Here is a 22,611-nt window from a genome sequence, read left to right on the forward strand (position 1 = left end):
AAAAAGTCCCAAATGATTCAGCTTCTTTTTTCAGTCTCTAAACTTTATAACCATAGGCTAAATTTCCTGTAGCCGATAGGTCTCCCACAAGAATGAGTTTCAAATTGCTTGGCAGCATCTGTAATGAAGTATTTTAAATGTAGGTAGGGCCAGAGGTGGACAGTTCTTTCTGAAAAGAGGTTGTAGGAACAAGAGAAAGAAGAGTACTTGATTAGCAATCTGAAGTTTATCACTTCTTGGGAAACTGCACATTTAAAAGTGATCCGATACTCTACTGCATTTATTCAGGTCAGAGCCAGAACAGTTCCACAGGAGTAACAGCAGGGTTTTGATTTGAGAAGAATTTTTCATTTTGTTGGAGAAGAAAGAGAGCTCCTGTAATGGGATCCAGCTTCAGCTAAGGTCTCAATGTTCAGAGGTTTTGATCCTGGTAGAGGCCAAGCACCTTTGTTATCTTTCAGTGCACACCACAGCACTCACAGTGAGAATGCAAAGATCTGGCAGAAGCTCCATTTGCTATTAACACCTAACACACCACTCAGCATGTTCCAGCCCTCTGATGGCAGGCAGGATTTGGCATGCATTTCTACCCCACCTAAAAATCACCTAGCTGGATAACGCTGTCTACAGCTTAGCTATCAATATTTGTTTTCCATCAGAAAGGCATTTTTCTAATCATAATTCTTCCAAGGAATTCAAAGTTCTGGAGTCAGCAATTTACCCAGGTCGGTGCCCTACAAAACCAAACATTTTCTCATTGCCAGCTGGAAAAATTTCAGAGATTTCTTTGGATATTACAAAATAACTGCATTTGCATGGAGCAGGCTTTTCCCCCTCCACCTAGACTTGGACTGCACAACATAAAGGCAGCATAAAATATTTGCACTCTGATTCCACATAAAGAACTTCAGCTTTCTCAGGAAACCTAGAGCTCTTTGGAAGCCAAGCATTCCACAATGGTAAGTCAAAGGTTTAGATTGGTTTGGGTGTTTTTGTAATGGGGATACAGATAGGTATTTGCTTTAAAACTGCAAAAGGAGAGCATTTAAGAGAACCATCTAGTTACACATTTTAAATGTGGCTATATTGCATTTCAAACCTGTTAGATGCAAAGACAGGAAGGCACCTCTTGGAAGATTACTGCGAATTTTGCTCTTTGCATTGGAATTCTTTGCAAGAAGCTGTACAGTCTTTCCTTGCTGTTATCCTCTCCTCAGAAATGTTTGTGAAACCATTCAGAGTTTTGCAAACATTCAGGACCGTGCTTTTAAAACTTATAAATGTGAAGCACAGTCTCTAAAGTATTGTCCTTTTGCAAAGAAAAAGTGTGTATATTTTGTCTGTGTATTTTTTCTGTTCTTCATGTTGATCCCCCAAATTGTGTCCTGTTCCAGCTCTTCAAGCCTCCAAAGGTGTTTGCAGAATCTAAATCAACAGTTAGGTAATGATAAATAGACCAACAAAGTCCTATGGCCTGATTCTGCTGTGATTTGTGCTCACGTAATCCCAAAGGTACAGACATCAAGAAGTACCTTGGATGAGCATCTCATGAATGGCATAGGTTCTACAGAGGAGGCAGCAGTGTCTGTAATATATGTTGATTCATAAACAGGAGAGAAATTACCATTTGCTTCTTTCTGTGTTTAAGCTTTATTGCCAAGTTTCTGTAACTTTGCTGACATATCACTTGCTTGTTTCAGCATAAAGAACATTCAGACACCTGATTGAACACCAGAGCCTTCCCCTTATGTTTGTCTTTAGTTTCAGTGGAAGGTCTTAAATTTTGATCTTTAGAGAGATGACCATGCCTGAGCTCATGTGACTGGCAGTTCCGGGAGTAGCATGATAAGGAAAATACTAGAGGGAAAAAAAGATGAAATATTATCAGAAGACAGCACAACACATGAAGGATTTTTGTATTTTCTATAAAGACATGAGTGACATGGCATGGAGTATCTGTGTTGTTGCAATCATCTAACTCAGGCACCATAGAATAGCACACTTTAGGAGTTTCAGTCTTTCCCTTTATCTTCTTTCATTCTGGCTATGGTGCTCAGCATGATAGCTGTCTCTCTTCTAGCCTAAAGCCTCAGGAACTCCACATCACAGAACCACAATTAAAATGAAGCATTTCCTCCTTCCCAGACCACTCCATAAACCCTCCTCTTTCTTGCTTTCACTATACTTTAAATGTCTGTCCCATAATAAAGGAGGAAATCAAGGATTAAAATATCAAGTTTTTTCCACGGCAGACAGAGGAGTTTCTCATTGGCTCACCTCCTCCCCGAGGCTCAGAACCTTTTAATGTCTTATGGCATTGTGATTCAAGTAAGCCAAATATCTCACTGCTACTTTAAACCCTGTTTCAAGCAGCAACAGTTTCAGCAATATCTTCCAAAGTTCAGAACTTTGCAAACTTCTGAACATTGGAAGCGACTGAACTTCCAAAGTTCAGTAACTTGGAAAGCTCTACTCATTTCCAATCCTTTCCTGTTAGTCTTCAAGTGCTATCAAGAAAAATTAAATAACTTCCTCCATTGCTTCTCAGTCTCTGGCTATTCCGAAACTTTTCCTTTACGTTATTCAGCTGAAGCAACCCATCAAAATAAATCTGTGCTCTCTCCTGCTTCTCTAGTCCCTCTGCTCCAGTAAAACAATCATTACAAAGTCATGCAGACTTTTTCAAAAAAAGTTCTGGATGTTCAGCAGGTCCCAGGGGACATACCTGAAAGCCTCTTTAGATGCCTAGCTGTTGCCCCCCCGAGAGAAAAGGAGTGTGTCCTGTGTCAAGTCCCAACCTGTGTCTGCATGGTTTCACAAGATGGCTCAGGTGATGCTAAGTACAATGTACAGCACTCAAATTTTGCCCAAAGACACACATTTATCTCTCTCTTCCATGACTAGCCACCTGTGTCAAAAAAACTACTGGAATAGATTTAGATCTGAGATCTCCTCTCCATTGCAAAATGTGAAGCAATTGCTGTACCCAGAAGTGAAGCAATGGGATGCTCAACAAAGATTTCCTAGAGAAACAGCTAAAGCTGACTCAAAGGCAATAAATAAAGCACTGACAAGAGCTTGGCAGGGCTTTCAATTTTATAATACTATTGAAGTTTTGTGTGATTTTTAGAGACTGTATTTTGGCAGGGAGTGATGCTGCTGACACGGTAATATCATGCCATTTTGTATCTTCCCACCTAAATGAAAAATGCAGGGAAATATCTGGAGTGTACTTTTCCACTATTTTCATATACACTTAAGGTTATTTCCAATTTTGACTCAGATTGTGACAGCTTTTGAAAACAGAGCTAATCAATGCCGATTAAAATGCATGGCATGACCTCTGTGTTTCTATTACAGAAGAGCTTCCTGGCCTACCTTGTTGCAATGGGCATCATAGTGACGCTGGGTGATGCCTACTGCTGGAGGAAAATTCACAAGCCAGGGGAGGCCAAAGATGGTAAGAACAAGGAAGATCCTCTGACCTGATTGCTCTGTGGTAACTTGGCTCTCTGTGGAACTGCCAGGAAGGGCTCAAAATAAAAGGGAGGGGGAAGACATTGGAAAAACACAAGCAGGGGCCTCCAGCAGCACGATGCTAAAAGCAGGGGAAAAACAAAGTGTTCCCCTGGGCTGCGTGTGGTTGCAGCAATGTTACTGCAACTGGTGGTAGCTTGCTACTGCTGTTCCAGCACATGGAGCCCATTCAGGAGTTGACACCTCCTTTAGGTGGAGGCTTAAAGAACCCGTTCGATATTGCTTCTGTCTTATGCAGGCTGTATAATCAATGGAAAACTGTATCCCTTTGGACACATTGAGAGGACAGAAGATTGCTATAAATGTGACTGTGATGAAGGTGGAATGCAATGCTGTTCCCTGTAAGTTTGAAATTCTTGGTACCATCATTTCCTGTAGGATGACCACAGCTTTCCATTGCTGGGGATAAATGGGTTTGTAAGGGCACAAGGGAGCCTTTTCTCACCCAGGTCACAGAGCTAGTGAAAACCACATACAGCTCTCAATTGTTTGCACCCTTAGCTGTGTTTGCCTTTTCTCATTTTCTGCTGACTGGGAGTGGACACAAGCCTTTCCAGGCACATCCAGTTGGTGCTTGCCTTTAATTTTTAAGGAACTTGTGAACCCCTCTTTCACTGCAGTTGTCTTTCATTAGCTGAGAAAGTGGGGGTAGGTGACTTAAGTGAAGTTTCCCTATAGAGCTTCTGGTGATCTGAATCCCTTTCCTGAAGTGCTTTTCTCCAGTGAATATGCTGAACGTAGAATGACAAAGCTCTGCTCTGAAGTATTTCTCCAGCCTTCTCCTTTCCTTCTCCTGCTTTCTCAAAAGCCTAAAATACCTTGATGATGATCTTTGTCTTTATTCAGGTGGCTCAGTCCATCAGGGAGCAGCCACCACATTCTATGCAATCTGGAAATAATGAAAAATTAATGGAAAAAAGATAAAAGATGCCAAGCCCATGCTTATGTCACTGCAGAGTGCTGTGCTAGAAGTGCCTTTGCTAGTGCTGAGCATCCTGGAACATCTTCACAGTGCAGTGCACAGGGCATCATTTGAGGCTCTGGAAGCTGCAGCTGTGTTGTACTCTGCAAGCTCAGCTGCCCTTAGCCATAGTTTGACCTGTCTCACTCAGCAGTAGTTCAAGCTATAATCACTGAAGTATTGAATCTTTTATTGCTCTCAAGCTAACATTTGCTTTCTCTTTGCCTCTGACAGCTTTCACATTCCTGTTGCTTACGACAAAAAGAAATGTAAAGTTGTCTTCAACAAGAAGCGCTGTGACTATGATGTGGTGCAGAAGAACGACCCCTCAAAGATGTGTTCTGTCTATTCTCGTGTGGGCTAACCCCTGCTCCAAACCTCTCTGCATCGTGGAATTCCTCTGCTTCCTAAAGATGCTTTGCCATCACAGAGAAGCACGATGACACAGGAAAATCTCATAAGAGAGGACTTCAGTAGCTGCCTTCTAAGTGTTGTAATTCAGCTTATCAGATGCATAATCAGATAGAGTACCTCATTTCTGTCATTACTGCATTTATTTGCTACAATATACTGGGATGAAACATCCATAAATGCTTCATATTGATGTTTTGTTTTTTGCAGTGACATGGGGAAATGCCACCTTCTTTGACAAAGAAATGCATTTGGCTCTCTACTCTGACATGCTATGCACCATTACCCTGGCACAAGCCACTCTCATGCTTTCCAGGTTCTCTTTTAGCCAGGTGCCCAAATCCATTTTCATTTGGAAGTGATGCACTATTTGGGACATGCTCTACCATGGCTCTTATTCATCGTGCACAGACTTTTGGTAAGACCTGTGCTGCTAACACCTCAGGAAAGTGAGGATGAGAGATCATCATCCCCTTTCTCCCATTTTTTCCCTTATTTTCATCAACGCCATCACCCAAAACTGGCAGCGACTCTTCATGTCCTTTTCCCACTCTCTGCCAACACCTGTGGTTTAAAGCAATGTTAAACTTTAATCTCTGGTACTCTGACTTGTCCTCTGCCAAGCCCTGATCCCGAAAGTCTGCACCCACTGTGCTGCTTTTGTGGTTCTTGTCCACTTTGAAAAAGAGATCTAGATCAGCCCCTGGAGACGTGCTTCCTTATGGCAGCAGAGCTTGAGCTACTAACAATGCAGATGCCTTCTGTCTCTTCAGTACAACAATTCTCCACATTCTCAGGGGAATGAAGCTCAGCTTCAAAGCAAGGCTTGGAAATCAGATCTCCCACCTGGCAATGCCTAGGGTCCTAAATCTGCCTACAAATATCAAACCAGACAGCAACACCCTGTTAAATGCTGCCTCTACATGGAGGTCTCCACTTCAGAATTGGATATTAAAAAGCCACAACAGTGGCTGTAGTTAGCTGTTCCATGGTTTGAAAAGAAACGCACCTTCCAAAACAAGTGGATTCTTTAGTGAAATTCCATGATCACAACAAATCTGCTGTCTTGTAATAGTATGAGGTTACACACAGCTGAGCATTCCCCAAATCAAGAGCCAATCTACATTTTTCCAGCAGGGGTATTTCCTTCATAAGACAATCAATCACAAGACAATCTATCTCTGCGAGCCATTATTAGAATCAGAAAGGTTTAATGGGGTGTATTTTGTCTGGCTTTGGTCATTTGCTTATGAACTTTTTTTTAAAGTTTCTAAGACCTGCAAGTAACCTACCTTGGTTTGGGGAAAAAAATCCAAGTATTTTGCAGGCACTGGTATTACATACTTCACCTTTTAAAGTTCTCTGTGCTGCAGGCTGGATACCAGCTTGCATAGCTCTTTGTTTCTGTACAGCTGGTTCCTGTAAAGATGAAAATGTGAGAGGCCAGACTAAAGAGTCAGCTCAGCTTTTTCCAGTAGAGACATTCACATTTGCCCTCTTAAAATTTTGACTCCCATTCACTGATTCCATCCCATCATTCCTCTAAATGGAGCATGTGAAAACAAACATTTGCGTGTTGCTTAACATTCTAAAGTAAGTTTTGCCCAAAAGGGTTTTGCGTTCTGCAGGAGAGGAACAGTTTTGAAATTTGTCCCGAATGACTCTTCTGTTTTTATGCTACTTCATGTCAAAATTACACAGAACACAGCCTCAGCTGATGCACCTGAAGGAATGTTCTTGCTTAGAGAAAAAAAGCCACGGCTTCTAAGAGAGGTTGTATTTTGAGCATGGAGATCAAAGTCTTCTACCTAAGTAGCTCACAGAACTGCCTCTTGAGAAAATATGCTTTTCAGAATTTATGAGTCGATTAAAATTTTATTTGCATACATAAAGAATATAATGAATAACTAAACTTGGATTATCCTGAGAGATAACTTTTTAGTGTGAAGCACGGTAAATTGCAGACATCAAGATTAATATCCAGCTTGTAGCTGCAACTGTGCCATCTAACATTGAAGTATTTCAGAATTCCAAATATTTTCCCTAGAAAAGCCTCACAAATAAGGTGAGAAAATATTTTTCTAAAATATATGAAAATTAGATTATTACCTTATAACTTATTTTGGTGGAGAAGAAAGAGAGCTCCTGTAATGGGATCCAGCTTCAGCTAAGGTCTCAATGTTCAGAGGTTTTGATCCTGGTAGAGGCCAAGCACCTTTGTTATCTTTCAGTGCACACCACAGCACTCACAGTGAGAATGCAAAGATCTGGCAGAAGCTCCATTTGCTATTAACACCTAACACACCACTCAGCATGTTCCAGCCCTCTGATGGCAGGCAGGATTTGGCATGCATTTCTACCCCACCTAAAAATCACCTAGCTGGATAACGCTGTCTACAGCTTAGCTATCAATATTTGTTTTCCATCAGAAAGGCATTTTTCTAATCATAATTCTTCCAAGGAATTCAAAGTTCTGGAGTCAGCAATTTACCCAGGTCGGTGCTCTACAAAACCAAACATTTTCTCATTGCCAGCTGGAAAAATTTCAGAGATTTCTTTGGATATTACAAAATAACTGCATTTGCATGGAGCAGGCTTTTCCCCCTCCACCTAGACTTGGACTGCACAACATAAAGGCAGCATAAAATATTTGCACTCTGATTCCACATAAAGAACTTCAGCTTTCTCAGGAAACCTAGAGCTCTTTGGAAGCCAAGCATTCCACAATGGTAAGTCAAAGGTTTAGATTGGTTTGGGTGTTTTTGTAATGGGGATACAGATAGGTATTTGCTTTAAAACTGCAAAAGGAGAGCATTTAAGAGAACCATCTAGTTACACATTTTAAATGTGGCTATATTGCATTTCAAACCTGTTAGATGCAAAGACAGGAAGGCACCTCTTGGAAGATTACTGCGAATTTTGCTCTTTGCATTGGAATTCTTTGCAAGAAGCTGTACAGTCTTTCCTTGCTGTTATCCTCTCCTCAGAAATGTTTGTGAAACCATTCAGAGTTTTGCAAACATTCAGGACCGTGCTTTTAAAACTTATAAATGTGAAGCACAGTCTCTAAAGTATTGTCCTTTTGCGAAGAAAAAAAGTGTGTATATTTTGTCTGTGTATTTTTTCTGTTCTTCATGTTGATCCCCCAAATTGTGTCCTGTTCCAGCTCTTCAAGCCTCCAAAGGTGTTTGCAGAATCTAAATCAACAGTTAGGTAATGATAAATAGACCAACAAAGTCCTATGGCCTGATTCTGCTGTGATTTGTGCTCACGTAATCCCAAAGGTACAGACATCAAGAAGTACCTTGGATGAGCATCTCATGAATGGCATAGGTTCTACAGAATAGGCAGCAGTTTCTATAATATATGCTCATTCATAAACAGGGAGAAATTACCATTTGCTCTTTCTCTCTACAGAAGAGCTTTCTGGCTTTCCTTGTTGCAGTGGGCAGCATGGTGACCCTGGGTCATGGATACTGCATTGTGAAACTTCAGGTTCCAGGGAGGCCCTACAGAGGTAGAAACAAGGGAGATCCTCTGACCTGATTGCTCTGTGGTAACTTGGCTCTCTGTGGAACTGCCAGGAAGGGCTCAAAATAAAAGGGAGAAGGAAGACATTGGAAAAACACAAGCAGGGGCCTCCAGCAGCACGATGCTAAAAGCAGGGGAAAAACAAAGTGTTCCCCTGGGCTGCGTGTGGTTGCAGCAATGTTACTGCAACTGGTGGTAGCTTGCTACTGCTGTTCCAGCACATGGAGCCCATTCAGGAGTTGAAAGAGTAAAACCCAATTCCTTGTACTTTACTATTACCTGGAATTCCATTTTCAGAATAGCTGAAATAATTTTTTAACTCTTCTGTGTTTAGGTGGAGGCTTATAGAACCTGTTCTGTTTTGCTGCTGTTTTATGCAGGCTGTATATTCAATGAAAAACTGTATCCCTTTGGACACATTGAGAGGACAGAAGATTGCTACCAATGCGACTGCCAGCAAGGTAGAATGCAATGCTGTTCCCTGTAAGTTTGAATTTTTTGGTACCATCATTTCTGTAAGATGACCACTGCTTTCCATTGCTGGGGATAAATGGGTTTGTAAGGGCACAAGGGAGCCTTTTCTCACCCAGGTCACAGAGCTAGTGAAAACCACATACAGCTCTCAATTGTTTGCACCCTTAGCTGTGTTTGCCTTTTCTCATTTTCTGCTGACTGGGAGTGGACACAAGCCTTTCCAGGCACATCCAGTTGGTGCTTGCCTTTAATTTTTAAGGAACTTGTGAACCCCTCTTTCACTGCAGTTATTGAGAAAGTGGGGGTAGGTGACTTAAATGAAGTTTCCCTATAGAGCTTCTGGTGATCTGAATCCCTTTCCTGAAGTGCTTTTCTCCAGTGAACATGCTAAACAAGAATGACAAAGCTCTGCTCTGAAGTATTTCTCCAGCCTTCTCCTTTCCTTCTCCTGCTTTCTCAAAAGCCTAAAATACCTTGATGATGATCTTTGTCTTTATTCAGGTGGCTCAGTCCATCAGGGAGCAGCCACCATATCCTATGCAAAGTGGAAATAATGAAAAATTAAACAGAAAAAGGAAAGATGCCAAGCCCATGCTTATGTCACTGCAGAGTGCTGTGCTAGAAGTGCCTTTGCTAGTGCTGAGCATCCTGGAACATCTTCACAGTGCAGTGCACAGGGCATCATTTGAGGCTCTGGAAGCTGCAGCTGTGTTGTACTCTGCAAGCTCAGCTGCCCTTAGCCATAGTTTGACCTGTCTCACTCAGCAGTAGTTCAAGCTATAATCACTGAAGTATTGAATCTTTTATTGCTCTCAAGCTAACATTTGCTTTCTCTTTGCCTCTGACAGCTATTTGACTCCTGTTTCTTATGACAGAAAGAACTGTAAATTTGTTTTTGATAAGAAGCGCTGTCGCTATGATATCCTGCAGAGGGACGACTCCTCACAGCCATGTTCTGCTGCTTCTCTTGTGGGCTAACCCCTGCTCCAAACCTCTCTGCATCGTGGAATTCCTCTGCTTCCTAAAGATGCTTTGCCATCACAGAGAAGCACTATGAGATGGGAAAATCTCATAAAAGAGAGCACCTCAGTATCTGCCTTCTGATCTCCTAAGTGTTGTAATTCAGCTTATCAGATGCATCATCAAAAAGAGTTCCTCATTTCTATCAAAAGGTCATATTCATGTACTTAATTTTAGTTGTTAAGACTTTGTATTTTAAGTGATTTATAGATGTTTAACTTTTAAATTAAGTAGGATTTTATTCTACTAGTTTTCTTTGTTCAACCTGTATATATTTTTTTTTAAATTAGAGCCTTATTACCTGTAAGGTCCCAAGAGTTTCTGTAGTATCTGGGTGCCAGTTTTCTTACAGATGAAGATGATTTTCTTAGTGCAAGAAGATTTTTGATTTGCTGCAGAACCAGTAAAAGTGTGATTGAATGACCAAAGAAAGAAATCTAAAACAGGATTTGAATCTCATGAGAATATATTCTTTATGGTTCTGGGAAGAACCAGCATATTTGTGTGATTAGCACATACTTCTAGAAGTTATCTGTGGGTGGGGAAGCCCATCTTGTACTGCAAGGGCACCTCCTCCACGACTTGTGCTTGAAGCAGGATCTGAACAGCTCAGCACAAACAAGAGCTGACACTGGAGAAGAAAGAAAATGAATTATGATGGGTTTACCAGACCAAGGAAATGTAGAGCCTTGTCTCATAGGCTCCAGAGAATAAACTGTCTTCACTGAGACCCAGAAACTGCATATAAATGTTTTAAAAGACATTTTTTACTCTCAATGTGCAATTATATTGGTTTTTCTATTACCAGAGTAGATACCAATACTGAAACTTGCTTTTTTTTCCCCTTCTAAATAAAAATAATTTAGCAATGAAGCTCAGGAGTCTTTAATCTCCCTTGCTCAGAGCTGGGAAATGCTCAAGAACATTGCCACAGGTAATTTTTACTGGTTTGGGATTTTTTATTCATGAGATTATCCATCTGCAGGAAAACGGACTAATACATCACTCATCCTCTGTTTTGAATTTTTTATTATTTTTGCACCACCAAAAATTAATGAAATGTGTAGGGCAAAAAGAGAGAGGTACCAATTCTGTTTTCCATCCTTCACAGAAATGAGACTAAAGAAAATCTTATTGAATTTTGGTAACTTCCTCAGAAATCCCATCAGAACTTCCCTTCCAAATGAGAAATATTTTTGTGTTGGTAAAACACTGGAGAATAAGTTTTTCCTTTTTTTATATCTACAGGTTATACCATACAAAAGCTTCTTAGAAACAACCCATTATTGTCAGAGTGAGTCCAAGTTTCAGATTCTAAAGATTTTATAGCACTCAAATTCCACCTGTTGACACCTATACGATCAGAGAGTCATGGCAATACAACACATGTATTTAATCTGCTGCATATTTCACATTTTAAGGATTTCAAAAATAAAATGCCAGCTGTCATTTTGTGAAAAAAAATTACATGAAACTTGTTGCATTTTCTACCATTTTTCAGGTGGCCATTAATTTTTGCTTTGTCAAAGAGAGGGAAAGCAATTCTCCTAGCCCCAGTTTGCTCTCAGAAAGTGATAAATTACTTTAAAGAAGTATTCCAAGACACTGTGGGGGTTTTACAGCAGGGTTTTCTGGGCTTACTTCTTCACACCACTGCATAGTGCATACTGTTAGTACAAACTAAACAGCCCAAGTAGAATTCTGGTGAAACCTGCCAGAGATGCAAGTCACAAAATCTCTCATGGTGTTCTGTTCTAGTTCCTGCCCATCTCAATCAGAGAGGAAGGGTGTAGGACTAGAAATGCCAGGAAGCAGGATTTGACACATTACAGAGGAAAACAGCAAAGAAAAAAGAGAAGAGGTCCCAAAAGCCAAGATATTCTTTGGATTTGGCAGAAGAATTCTGTGATTGCTCGCCCCATCCCAGTCTGTTCTGAGACATGCAGCAATAACTTCCAACCGTGGCATTTAGTCTTCATGAACTCAGTAGCTAACAGGTTTTTAAAATGGAAAAAAGCTCATGCTCTTTAAATAGAGCTGAATTATAGTGTAGAAGGGATATACCCAAAATTAACTGACTTTCCCCAGAAACAAGTCTAAAGGATGCTGGACTAAATAACTGTTGATATGAAATTGAAGTTAAGCCTTCTTTACTTTTGTGCATGCATGGGCAGCTTGTGTTCAAGATGAAAGAGCAGATAATTTGCTACCACCTGGAGGAACAAAGGCACACTCCCAATGCCAGTGTGGCCAGAGCAGTGTCCACTGTTGCACCATGTAAGTTCCACAAAAGCAGAGGCACTAGTGGACAGAGCTACAGCAATGCTCCAACCTGCCATCCTTCCTATAGCTAACTCCTCAAGTCATGGCTCCACAAAAAGTCTTTTTCACAAATATATGGTTTTCATTTGCTTAATCAGCTGCAGGGTCAAGATAACAAGCTGTGTTTGGAATCACTGTGGTTTTTTTAATTTGTGGAACAAACTTTTCTGTCCTTATTCTGGTTCACTGAAGACTTCTCAGATTTCTTTTTACTACACATCTTGAGATGGAAGGTAGGAGTGCAGGATATTTAGCTTTTCCCATAAGCTGGAGATATCTTTTTTCCTGAATCTGCCACTCCTATTCATTTTGATTTAGTGCCTCTGGACTTCTGTTCTTGCTGGTACAATATCAGTGGCCATCTCCCTCAGTTCTACCTCTCAGACTTCAGAGATGGAGGCTGCCTTGTTGCGAGCGTGGCCTGCTATTTGTGATTGGCCCTTTAGATCTTTTTGTCTGTCCCTATGTCCCTTGCTTAGCACTGATCCTTCATCCTGGGATCATGATCTGACAGGATTTTCCAGGCTAGCTGAGAAATTATCATGTGTTTTAAAAGTGCGTTTGCACCAAGATAAAAAACTAGGTGTTTCTCATCCCACTGAAACTGCATTGAATTAAAACTGAAATTCAGCTTGGGGATGGGGACTTGGCTACACATGGAAAAAGGCAGGTGTGTTCAGATCAGAGAAGAAATGATATTATTGTCTCAATCTTGGATCTCACATGTTGAATTGAAGTCTCAATTCAAGTTTCTGCTCTGCCATCTGTTACCTGGGACAAATTGCTCACACTGCCTGTGTACCTTGCTATAAAATTTATACAATTCTTTAATAATTCCTGTCCTAGGAGAGATCTGATGGCCTAGGCTTTGAGATTTGTGGATATATGAACCTCAGACTTAAGAAAAGTGTCCCCACCAAGATAAAACTTCCTTCTACTACCTTTACAATATGTTCTTGTGTAAACAGTGCACTGTATATTTTAGTGTTTGCATGTGCCTTTCCTTAAAACAATTATCCTTTCTCACACACAAATGTGACAAACTTTAATAAAGTAAAACCAATGTACATTATACATTGCAATGTCAGTCTAACCAATTTACCCAACTTTCTGAGTTGAAAGCCAGCTGAGATATCACTGGAAGTAGTGGTCTCACTGTGACCTGCATTGCACTAATTCTGGCCTTCTCTCATAGACTGCCTGAGCTACCTCTCAACTCTGGAGTTTGAGTAGAAGATGTGGAGTAGCCAACCCAACTTGGAGTTCTGCCTCTACTCCCAAAACCACGCAAGAAGTCACCACAATTATGCAGTCAGAGTAATTAATTCAGGTATTGCAAACTGTGCAGCTCTGGTAATAAGGGATAAACTTCATCACCAAGAAGAGCCACAAAGTTTGAAATACTTGAACCTTGTAGGTGAAAGCTAAGCAAAAGGGGACCATACTGGACCTCTTTGCTATCAAATTACTGTCCTTGGAAAGTGTGTCTGCCCCTGACATATACAGCCTCTGCAGAAAAGGAACAGTTTTTCACTGTCTACAAGAATTAAAAAATGTAATGCCTATTTCTTCATAGAGGACCTGAGCATATGGATATTCTACATGATGGAAAGCTGAAGAAGGAAGAAAATGGTTATTTAGGACCCAGGTTTTAAACCCTAGATAGTTGAAACTAAGCATGCAATTTTGTTGTGATTGACAACCATCATGTCTCTAATGGTTTTCTCAGGGCAAGTGCTAATATTCCTTCTAGGCTTCAAAACTGCTTCCTGTAATTGCCTCCTAACTCTGATGTGGCACAAAAGCCACACCTATTTCTCCAGTGTCTGTTAGAACAAACCTTTCTTCCTGTGTGTAATTGCCTTATCTTAATGCCCACCCCATGAAGTCATTTTGCAGGAACTTCATTGGTGCTAGACATGCATGGTCAGTTTGCTCAAGGGCTGTTATCACAAATTCCCTCTCTATATAAGGTCTCTGAGAAGATGAGCTTTCCATCTCCCTTCTGGAAGTCTCATAATTCTGCAAGAATGGTGAGTCCTTACATCTTGTAGTGTAAAAGACCATGGTATATTGCTATGGATTTTAAAGGAGTTTCTGTTGGATTTATCTCAGTACTTGGCACATTATGAAACTTGAAGAATGTATAAATTCTGTGTTATGAGAGCAAGAGTCAAAGAGAGGCAAAGGCAGGTAAGAACTTGGGGTGAAAAATCAGGATAATATCTGAACACTTCCGTGAACTCAAAAAAAGGTATCTTGATTTTTACTCCTTTGTCAATCTGATGCAGGTTTGTGGGTTTTAACCTCTCTTCTGCAAAATGAAACACTAAATTTGCCTCCTCTCATCTCTCAGTAGTGACTTCCTTTTATAAGTCACCAGTCCTATTCTGTCTGAAACGACTCACATACAGTATGTGTATGTGATTGTTTATTCCTGGTCTACCTGGAATAAACTTTTCTTCTCTTACCCTTCAAACATTTCAAACTAATATTGAAACTTCAGCTGAATTTTCAGAAAAAAAACTCACTAACAAAGGTCACAGAATATAGAATTACCTAGGTTGTAAGTGACACCTGCAAGTAAGGTACAGGGCCAAGACCTGAGTGTTCAACTTCAGCTGAAGTTATTTCACTTGTTCCTAATCTTTCAATATTAGGGTGAAACATTCTATAGTTCTACAGACTGCAGTAAAGAAGTTTTTGCAACTGTGAGATTAGTGGGAAAAAGCAAATGATGACCAAGCCTATAGATAAAAAAAAGACTAGAAAATTTAATGGGTAATGCAAAGGAATAGAACACACATCTTTCACAAACAGTAGCTGGGTCTAGCAGTCAATGCTTGATCTTAACAACTTGGAAAGACAGACATTTTTCCCCCTCCCATGTGATGCTCTGCCTCTGCTTCTTCAAAATGGTTCTGTATTCTTGATAGTTAAGTGTGTTAAAGTGTCTAAACTGAAAAAGACAATTGGATTTTAATTTGAAACCACTGTGTATTTCGTTGTTATCAATCATCAAGACATCTTAATAGCTACTGAAGGATTGATATGAATTCTGTTCTCTTGTTCAGAACACCATCTTGGCCTGCCTTCTTGTTCTTGCCATCAGCGTGCCACTGTCTGATGCTTCTTGTTTCTATATGCCATTCAAGCCAGGGATGTCTAATGGTGTGGTTGTAGGTAAGAACTGCCTTCAACTTGACAGACATCATCAGAATCACTGCTTGATTTGTCCATTCTGTGCAATTCATCACAATTTAGAAATAAATGGAAACAGTGGAGAGGAATTAAAGGGAAATGGGAGGGCAATGGGGTATGGAGAGCAACATAATATAATATGTTATTAAAAGAACAAGTTATCTGGGGAGCTTCACACAGACCAAATTACTAACTATCTTTTTCCAGGGAAGTAGCAGAGTTTTAGTTTACTCATCTGCATGAAGTAGCAAGTCATATTTTTACCATGGAACCACATCTAGGAATCAGAGAAGGGAGAAGTGTAAGTGTGTGTTGTCAGTATAAAACAGGAAACAGATTTATAAGTATTCAGTAAATTCCACACAATTTACTCATGTCTTGTTTCTGTATCCCAAAACAAATTCCTAAAAGCAGAATGGCTGCACCCCTTGAGTCTGTATCTGCCCTTCCTGAACACAGCTAGTCCGTCACTCTACAGATGAGTCGAGCTGCAGGAAAAAAAGTTCCCAAAAGAGAAGCATGATATTTTTTTGACACAACAGGATTTGATGCATGCCAATATGCAAAAACCTCCTAAGTGGTCTAAAATAGAGTTTTACCTGGGAAAGCTGTTACTATTACTTGAAGAAATGAGTTAACATCGCCAAAGAAAAGAACATTTACAGATGAAGACACAAACTAGAAGCCCCACCACTCTCTCTTCTGTTTGCATAAAATTCTGCTTCCCAAATCAGTTACTTAGGAGGCCTATGGTCTATTCTTTGACTGTTGAATAGGAACTTTACATCCAACATTTGCATTCTTCCTGCAGCTGAGGACTGGGAAAAGTTTTTTGACCAGATGTAGTCTTGCTTTAAAGGAGGAGTCAACAAGAGATGGTGTTAATAGGAAAGTCAAAGCCTTTTTTAATTCTGGCCAGGTCTGTGTCTAGTTGGCTTTCTGCTGGATTCTTCAAATTCCATACTTGAAGATGAACTGCACCAGGAAACCCCATGCTGTTAAGAACCTCAGGAGACAGAAAGACACAGGTCTCTCTTCTCCATGCATTAGAGTAGCACACCCTGCTCTCTTGGGGAACCCCTGTGTTTGGCACATAGGGATGTTAATGCAAAAAGCCAGCAAAGATCCCACCCATTTTGTACATCCAACAGTTAGTGCAATGGTCTGACACTGAAGGCTGCTCATACACTGCATTTTCAGGCTGCCTTGATGGGGAAGGAAAGGTCCATGAATTTGATTCCCGCTGGAGAACTGAGGACTGCAACGATTGCTCCTGTTCCAAGACTGGAATTGGCTGCTGCACTAGGTGAGTTCAGAGCAGCAGTGGGGTTTTTCCTCTGCTGCCATGATACAGGGCAAACCACTTCCCTTTGCACAGGAGTTCCTGAGAAATAACAATAATCCTTCTCCCACTCACTTCCTATGACAAAGTTATGCATTAATCCAACACCATCCTCACTGAACATGCAAGAAATTCCTCTGAAAAACAGAGGTTGTATTTAACAAATAATTCTTGATTTAAAATAAAATGAGAATTTAATTCTTCTCTGAGCTAAAACATCAGGGAAGTTATTGATTCAAGAGAGAACACTCAGAAATTTCTATTGATCCTAGTCCAGATCTTCCCAAAGCCACACATTACCTCACTTTCCTCTGAGAAGCAGCTCAAGGTACCTTGGCTGTAATGTCTTCCACAGTGATAGCCAACCACTCATGCAATATTAGTTACATACCGTGAATGAAGAGAAAAAGCAGTGATACTGGAATAGCAAATAAGCACAACAAACATCCTTTGGGTGTAGATCAGAAAAGTTAGAACTTCCCTTTTCTGCTCCAAAAGTCTCCTCAGTATAGCCTCTTCATACCAAAGGTGCAGATACCACCTGAAGTGGAAGCTGCTTATTTCTTGGTCTTATCACCTCTTTTTCTTTTCCCAATCACAGCTATATGACACCAGTCGACTATGATGAAGAGAAATGTGAAAGCATTTTCAACAAGGAGACTTGCTCTTATAAAGTAGTGGAGAAAGATGATCACTCGAAAGAATGCCCAGTCCATTCATGGGTGGGGTAACAGAAGAACGGTGGGTTGGGGGAATATTTCCTTTTATTGTTCTGATGGTTCTCTCACAAATTCAAAACCACTAAAAATGCAACTGTTAAGTGAAATCTACTCCTAAAACACAACATATAATGAAACTGAGTATCTACTCACAAAAATCTCCCTTGGTTTCTCTGCCTTATGCTTCACCATGACTAAAGAACTGACCTGTTCCTTCCTTGAGATCAGACATTAAAGGTGGCATTTTAAAGCATCCTTGGTAGCTGCTAATCTGTGTTCTTCTCTTGTCATGTTTCAGTGCCAAGGAGCATATTCTATAATCTATGCACACCTGTATCTTAAAGCTAAAATAAAATCAAATAAACCATTGGAAATTTATGTGACTTATTTTCTTCTTTAAGGATGAAAACCAAAAGAATTAAAATTCCAAAAACCGTGGGAAAAAATGAAAAGCTACTTGAAAATCTTTCTGAATGCTCTGTTTTCTGTAATGTCTTACATTATTAACTTTTGTCCTCTATGTCTTCCTGGAGACCAACCTATGGATTGCAAGATCTACCAGCTACCCATAAAGTATAATTAGAGGCCTCTTCTAATGACACCATGCCTAGTACAGACTCCAGCACTTCAGGGTTGAGGCTAGAGGACTTGAAAATAATTTCTGAGAAACAACTCCACCCTGGCGCATTGAAACAGTAGGGTTGCTCTTTCTAATTTTCACCAAAGGAGGTGACACAGAAAGGGGAGCAGTGTGGATAGAGAGAGATGTTTTACCAGGGAAGGCAGTGATAAGTCAAGGAGTAAAGGTTTTAAAATAAAAGAGGCTACATTCAGATTAGACACAAGGGAGAAATTCTTTAATATGAGGCCAGTGAGACACTGGAACAGGTTGCTCAGAGAACTTGCAGATGCACTATCTTTGGAAGTGTTTTAGGCCAGTTTGGACAAGGCCTTGAGAAACCTGGTTTAGTGGAAGGCATCCCTGCTCTCAGCAGGAGGGCTGGACTAGATGACCTCTAAAGGTCCCTTCCAACCCAAACCATTCTTTTGACATCTTTCTGCCTGCAACAGACTTTGAGGTGCAGTTGTAAGGCAAGTCTACAGAGAACACCAAGTCATAAGTAAGTTGTGACCAAAGATTTACTTTCCTTTTTTAAGGCTGAGTAGACATATGCACCCAAATTCCAGAAAAACCAGCGTGAAGCAGCACTCCTACACAATCCAGAGCTATTTAATCACATTTTAAATCCATCCAAGCACCTTTCTCCACCATCTGCCAAGTCCTCTTAGATGTGGATCTACCCTGTTTGCTATGACAAAATAGGAAAGGTTCATTTCCTGCCTGACCCAAAACACCTCACAGAGCACTCTGCTCTCTTCTTGTCTGCTCCAAGTTTCAACATGGAAACAGATGATTTTACCTATTGCATCTAGTTTTGGACACCAGAAGCACAGCAGGGCTCCCTTCTGTAGCAAGGAGTCTAGCTAATGGAAGAGAACAAAACCCTCAACAAAACCCTGGAAAAACAGAAACAGAGCATACAAAACTCTGCTTTGAACTTCTCACTTTTGCCAAGTTATGTTTTGCCTTTGTATTTCTCTACTTCAGCATTCACAGCTAGAGTCCCATACAAAGAATATATGCCCCAGCCTCAAAACTTTGAGATCATAACACCACTAGATTCACATAGTGGAAAGAAAATACTCACAGGAAAGTTTCCTCCACTATCCTGTCAGGCTAAAGGTTTAGGAGGCTCTGCAGAACCTTGAGGGGCAAATCCCAGCTAGAGCAGGGTAGGTTTTGTGCTCTCTTACCCCAGATTTCCCTTTCATCTCCTGAAGCTTTCCTGCACAAGGAGAGGTAGTTTTGGATACCTGGCCCTCCTCTTCCAGTAAGTGTTTTTAAGGCAAGTCTTTTAAATATTGGAAAGGTGTTCTTGTCCTAGAAATGAAATCTAGTGCTTAGCCTACCAAAGCTTTTAAATCAAACACCAGAAAACACGTATAAATCTGATGCAAGTTTTCCTATTAAACAATGCTTATCACCTGAATCTTAATAGCTTTGTACCCATTCATGTTTTGTGTCCAATAAGATTTTTGCCCTAATCTTAAAATGAAAATCCAACTTAAACAAGGAAGCACATATCTCATTTACATTATATGCGTACCAAGGAAGCCATAGATTTTCAGTTCACATTCTGCTCTGTGCCAATTTTAAAACCTCAGATAAATTCAATTCATGAGAATTTTGCTTCTTTACTTTGCTCTTAGTTAACTCTTCTGTTGGTATGGAGGAAAGTTTGCGTTAGCACCTCTTCAAAGCCTGAAAGTTTCTTTTAGAAACTAATGTTGTGTGCATGTTTCCTTGGGTCAAGCTGTGGTTTATTTAAGGGTGAAACTGATTGGAATTGAATTGATTTGCTTTATGACAGGTATATACATGAAACTGTAGCACACACAAGTCATATGACCAATCTAAAACACACAGCAAGCCTGGGTTACTTTAACCCAGTATTCTTCCCCATACTCAAAATTCTGTTTTCACATTTTATTTATTGCAGGAGGTCTCAAGCACTGACCCATGTTCTTTACACTGCTCCAAGGCTTCAGTGCTTTTGCACAGCCAGTGCTTCCAGTGGATCTCCATTGAGGACTGCTGATAAACTGCAGTGTGCTTTTTGTGTAATGTGAAAGCATCAGGAAGTCAATCTTGAATTCTTTGCACAGAGGGAAGTCAGTATCACCCAGCACAAGTGGTGGCCAGACTGCTGCTGCAGCACTCCTAATAAGTAGCAAACCATCTTCTCACTGAAAAAGGCCATGCCACTCAGGTAGTAGTTTTAGGGAAAATTGTAAATTTCATTTGATTTCCCAGGAGCTGCATGAGCATTAGGTGTAGGGTCCTCCTAATGACTCACTCCCCTGAGTTTAGCTAAAAATGGAGTCAGTCAGCTGTCAGAGCCAGCAGAAATATCAGTTTCCCTGATTAACTTCTCTAAAACAGATTGACACAAACCATTTTAAAGTCAGGTCAGATTTATTTTTGTGCTTTAACCCAATTTGAGGCCCACCATAGTGTTTAGTAATTAAGCAATACATTGAGGTAGTTTTGAAACACAAGGTAAAGCAATAGACATCCAGCAGATCATGTGTAAAGCCACTGAAGTCTTCCAGAGAAATGTTTTCAATGTGGGCAAGTTGCAATTAAACTATAGAGCTGCCCCTATTCAGACCCTTGGTGACATGGAGCCACCATCTCGCCACCCCTCTGATTTGGGGGGGAATCACAGAGCCCAGTCCCTCCAGCTCCAGGCCTCTCCTCAGAAAAGATAGGGTCTTTGTAATTGTCAAAATCTTCCAGGGCAGAATTGCCTCTTTGGCTGGGCTCTGAGTCCCTGTTTTAGCCAAACCACTCCATGATTTGACCAGTTTACTTTGGCACCTGCCCTGACAGATGTAGGAGCGAGACAAACAGGGAAAGAAGGTGCTGGATGTTCCTCTCATTGCTTCACAGAACTCAGGCAGGGGAGGCACATTAACTGTTGCTGTTCCCCCACAAGCCAGTAAAGGAAGTTGTTCCACTTAAGTCAGAGTGTCTAGAACTGGGCTTTGAGCACTTCCAGCACAACAGAGCCCAAGGGAGAAGGTACAGAGGGAAAGCAGCAAACTGACATAGTCACCATTTCTCGAGGTACTCAGCCTTCCCAGCCATCACCTAGGCTGAGAGAACTCATCCTTCCCTTAAGAGAGGATCTGTGCTTAACATGGCAGGCCCAGAAGACAACTTCATTTACAACTGCACAACAGAGAATCCACTCTCCTCATTTTAATAATTTGGCATGGAAAACCTTGTTTGTCTCAAGAGGAAATGTCCAAGCAGGTCAGCAAGAAGATGAACAGAGTCAGGTTCAGCCTCTTCTCTGCTCCAGATTCCACAGACAATTCACTCAATGTTTCAGGCTTCCATAAGCATTTGAGGTTTTTTATTCTCAATTCATCCAAGATGATTTTTTTTTTTTTAGGGCACAGTGCACACAGAATACTTGAATACAACATGCTTCAGTTTCAGGAGGTAGTTAACAGGCACCTCTGGAAGCAATAGCCTTGGTCACACTTCAGTTTCCTATTCTATGTGTATATTTTATACATATAAATGTATTTGCCTATCTGAGAAAGAGCAAAAATTATATGAAAGTTATTAATACAGTTATTTCTCTCCAAGGAGAGAAGGATAACCAACTAATTTAGAAATAATTTAAAGTAAGAGAATAATTTGGAACCCATCATGCTCTTCAAGTCAGAATTGCTTATTACATTTTCCTGCAACTATATTCTTATTGGATATATTATCCACTGTAACACTTATTTCTCTTCAAGACAGAGCACAAGATTTGTCAAGAATTATAGCAGGGACAGAGAAGAAGTGGCTCTGGCCTCTTGCTATACTAGACCCCAATCAATTGGTTTACCATGAAAATAAAACCAAATTCACAGTAGCATAAGAGCTTTGTTATGTTTTCACCTTGTTGCCTTTGCTAACAAGTTACTTTGAATAGATAATTCCTGTCAAAGAGAAATTCATTTATTTAAAGACTACCAGAGAAAGAGTATTTCCTCAAAGCACTTCATTAGACACCACAACCGTTTCCTGCAGCAGAACTGCACACAGAGAGCATGATCTACCAAAATCATAAGGTTAACACAAAACTTGACAGCTGTACTGCAAAGCTAAAAGCAAAGTACAACAGAAGCTCTTAAGTCTCTTGCTAAGTTCATGCAAACAAATAAAGAATGATTCAGCTCCTCTGTCACAACAAACAGTGGCCACCTCCTCCGTAACTGTTACTTGACTCCAAATCCCTCAGGAGACCACACTTGTTCTGCCATTTCCCCTTCTGTCCCAAAACCACTTTCAGTGCAGCTTTGCTTCCTCTAGCTGTTTGTCAATCAGTGGAAGCTAATGAGTTCAGGCATACCAATCAAGTGCCCAATTAAAGACAGGTGTGCTAAAAGAGCCACACTAATGGAATTAATGCAACTCATTAGGCTGGGAATGCTCTGGCAACTTTTGAAACTTGTTATGCATATGCTCC

At 40.5% G+C, this 22,611-nt stretch overlaps 1 protein-coding gene and 1 pseudogene across 2 annotated transcripts; both read left to right on the forward strand.

Moving 5' to 3' along the window:
- Positions 1 to 907: 907 nt before the first annotated feature.
- On the forward strand, positions 908 to 5,016 carry LOC118688496 (beta-microseminoprotein-like). Of its 2 annotated transcripts, XM_036386144.1 has the most exons (4): positions 908 to 959; positions 3,361 to 3,460; positions 3,776 to 3,878; positions 4,733 to 5,016. In XM_036386144.1, the coding sequence occupies exons 1-4, from the start codon at positions 957 to 959 to the stop codon at positions 4,860 to 4,862; spliced, it is 336 nt and encodes a 111-aa protein (XP_036242037.1). In that variant the 5' UTR covers positions 908 to 956; the 3' UTR covers positions 4,863 to 5,016. The 2 variants fall into 2 exon arrangements, with proteins under 2 accessions (XP_036242037.1, XP_054371630.1); XM_054515655.1 differs by lacking the exon at positions 908 to 959 and having other exon boundaries at positions 3,337 to 3,460.
- Positions 5,017 to 8,884: 3,868 nt separating this feature from the next.
- On the forward strand, positions 8,885 to 17,530 carry LOC118688212 (beta-microseminoprotein-like; annotated as a pseudogene).
- The last annotated feature ends 5,081 nt before the right edge of the window (positions 17,531 to 22,611 follow it).

This window comes from Molothrus ater, chromosome 8, assembly GCF_012460135.2.
Source record: "Molothrus ater isolate BHLD 08-10-18 breed brown headed cowbird chromosome 8, BPBGC_Mater_1.1, whole genome shotgun sequence".
NCBI classification, from domain to species: Eukaryota; Metazoa; Chordata; class Aves; order Passeriformes; family Icteridae; genus Molothrus; species Molothrus ater.

Excerpts from the sequence above, each read along its gene's own strand:
- LOC118688496 (XM_054515655.1), top strand. The coding sequence starts at position 3,337 with ATGACCTCTGTGTTTCTATTACAGAAGAGCTTCCTGGCCTACCTTGTT. Across the intron at positions 3,461-3,775 it reads GCCAGGGGAGGCCAAAGATG|GCTGTATAATCAATGGAAAA; the intron begins GTAAGAACAAGG and ends TGTCTTATGCAG. Across the intron at positions 3,879-4,732 it reads GGAATGCAATGCTGTTCCCT|CTTTCACATTCCTGTTGCTT; the intron begins GTAAGTTTGAAA and ends TGCCTCTGACAG.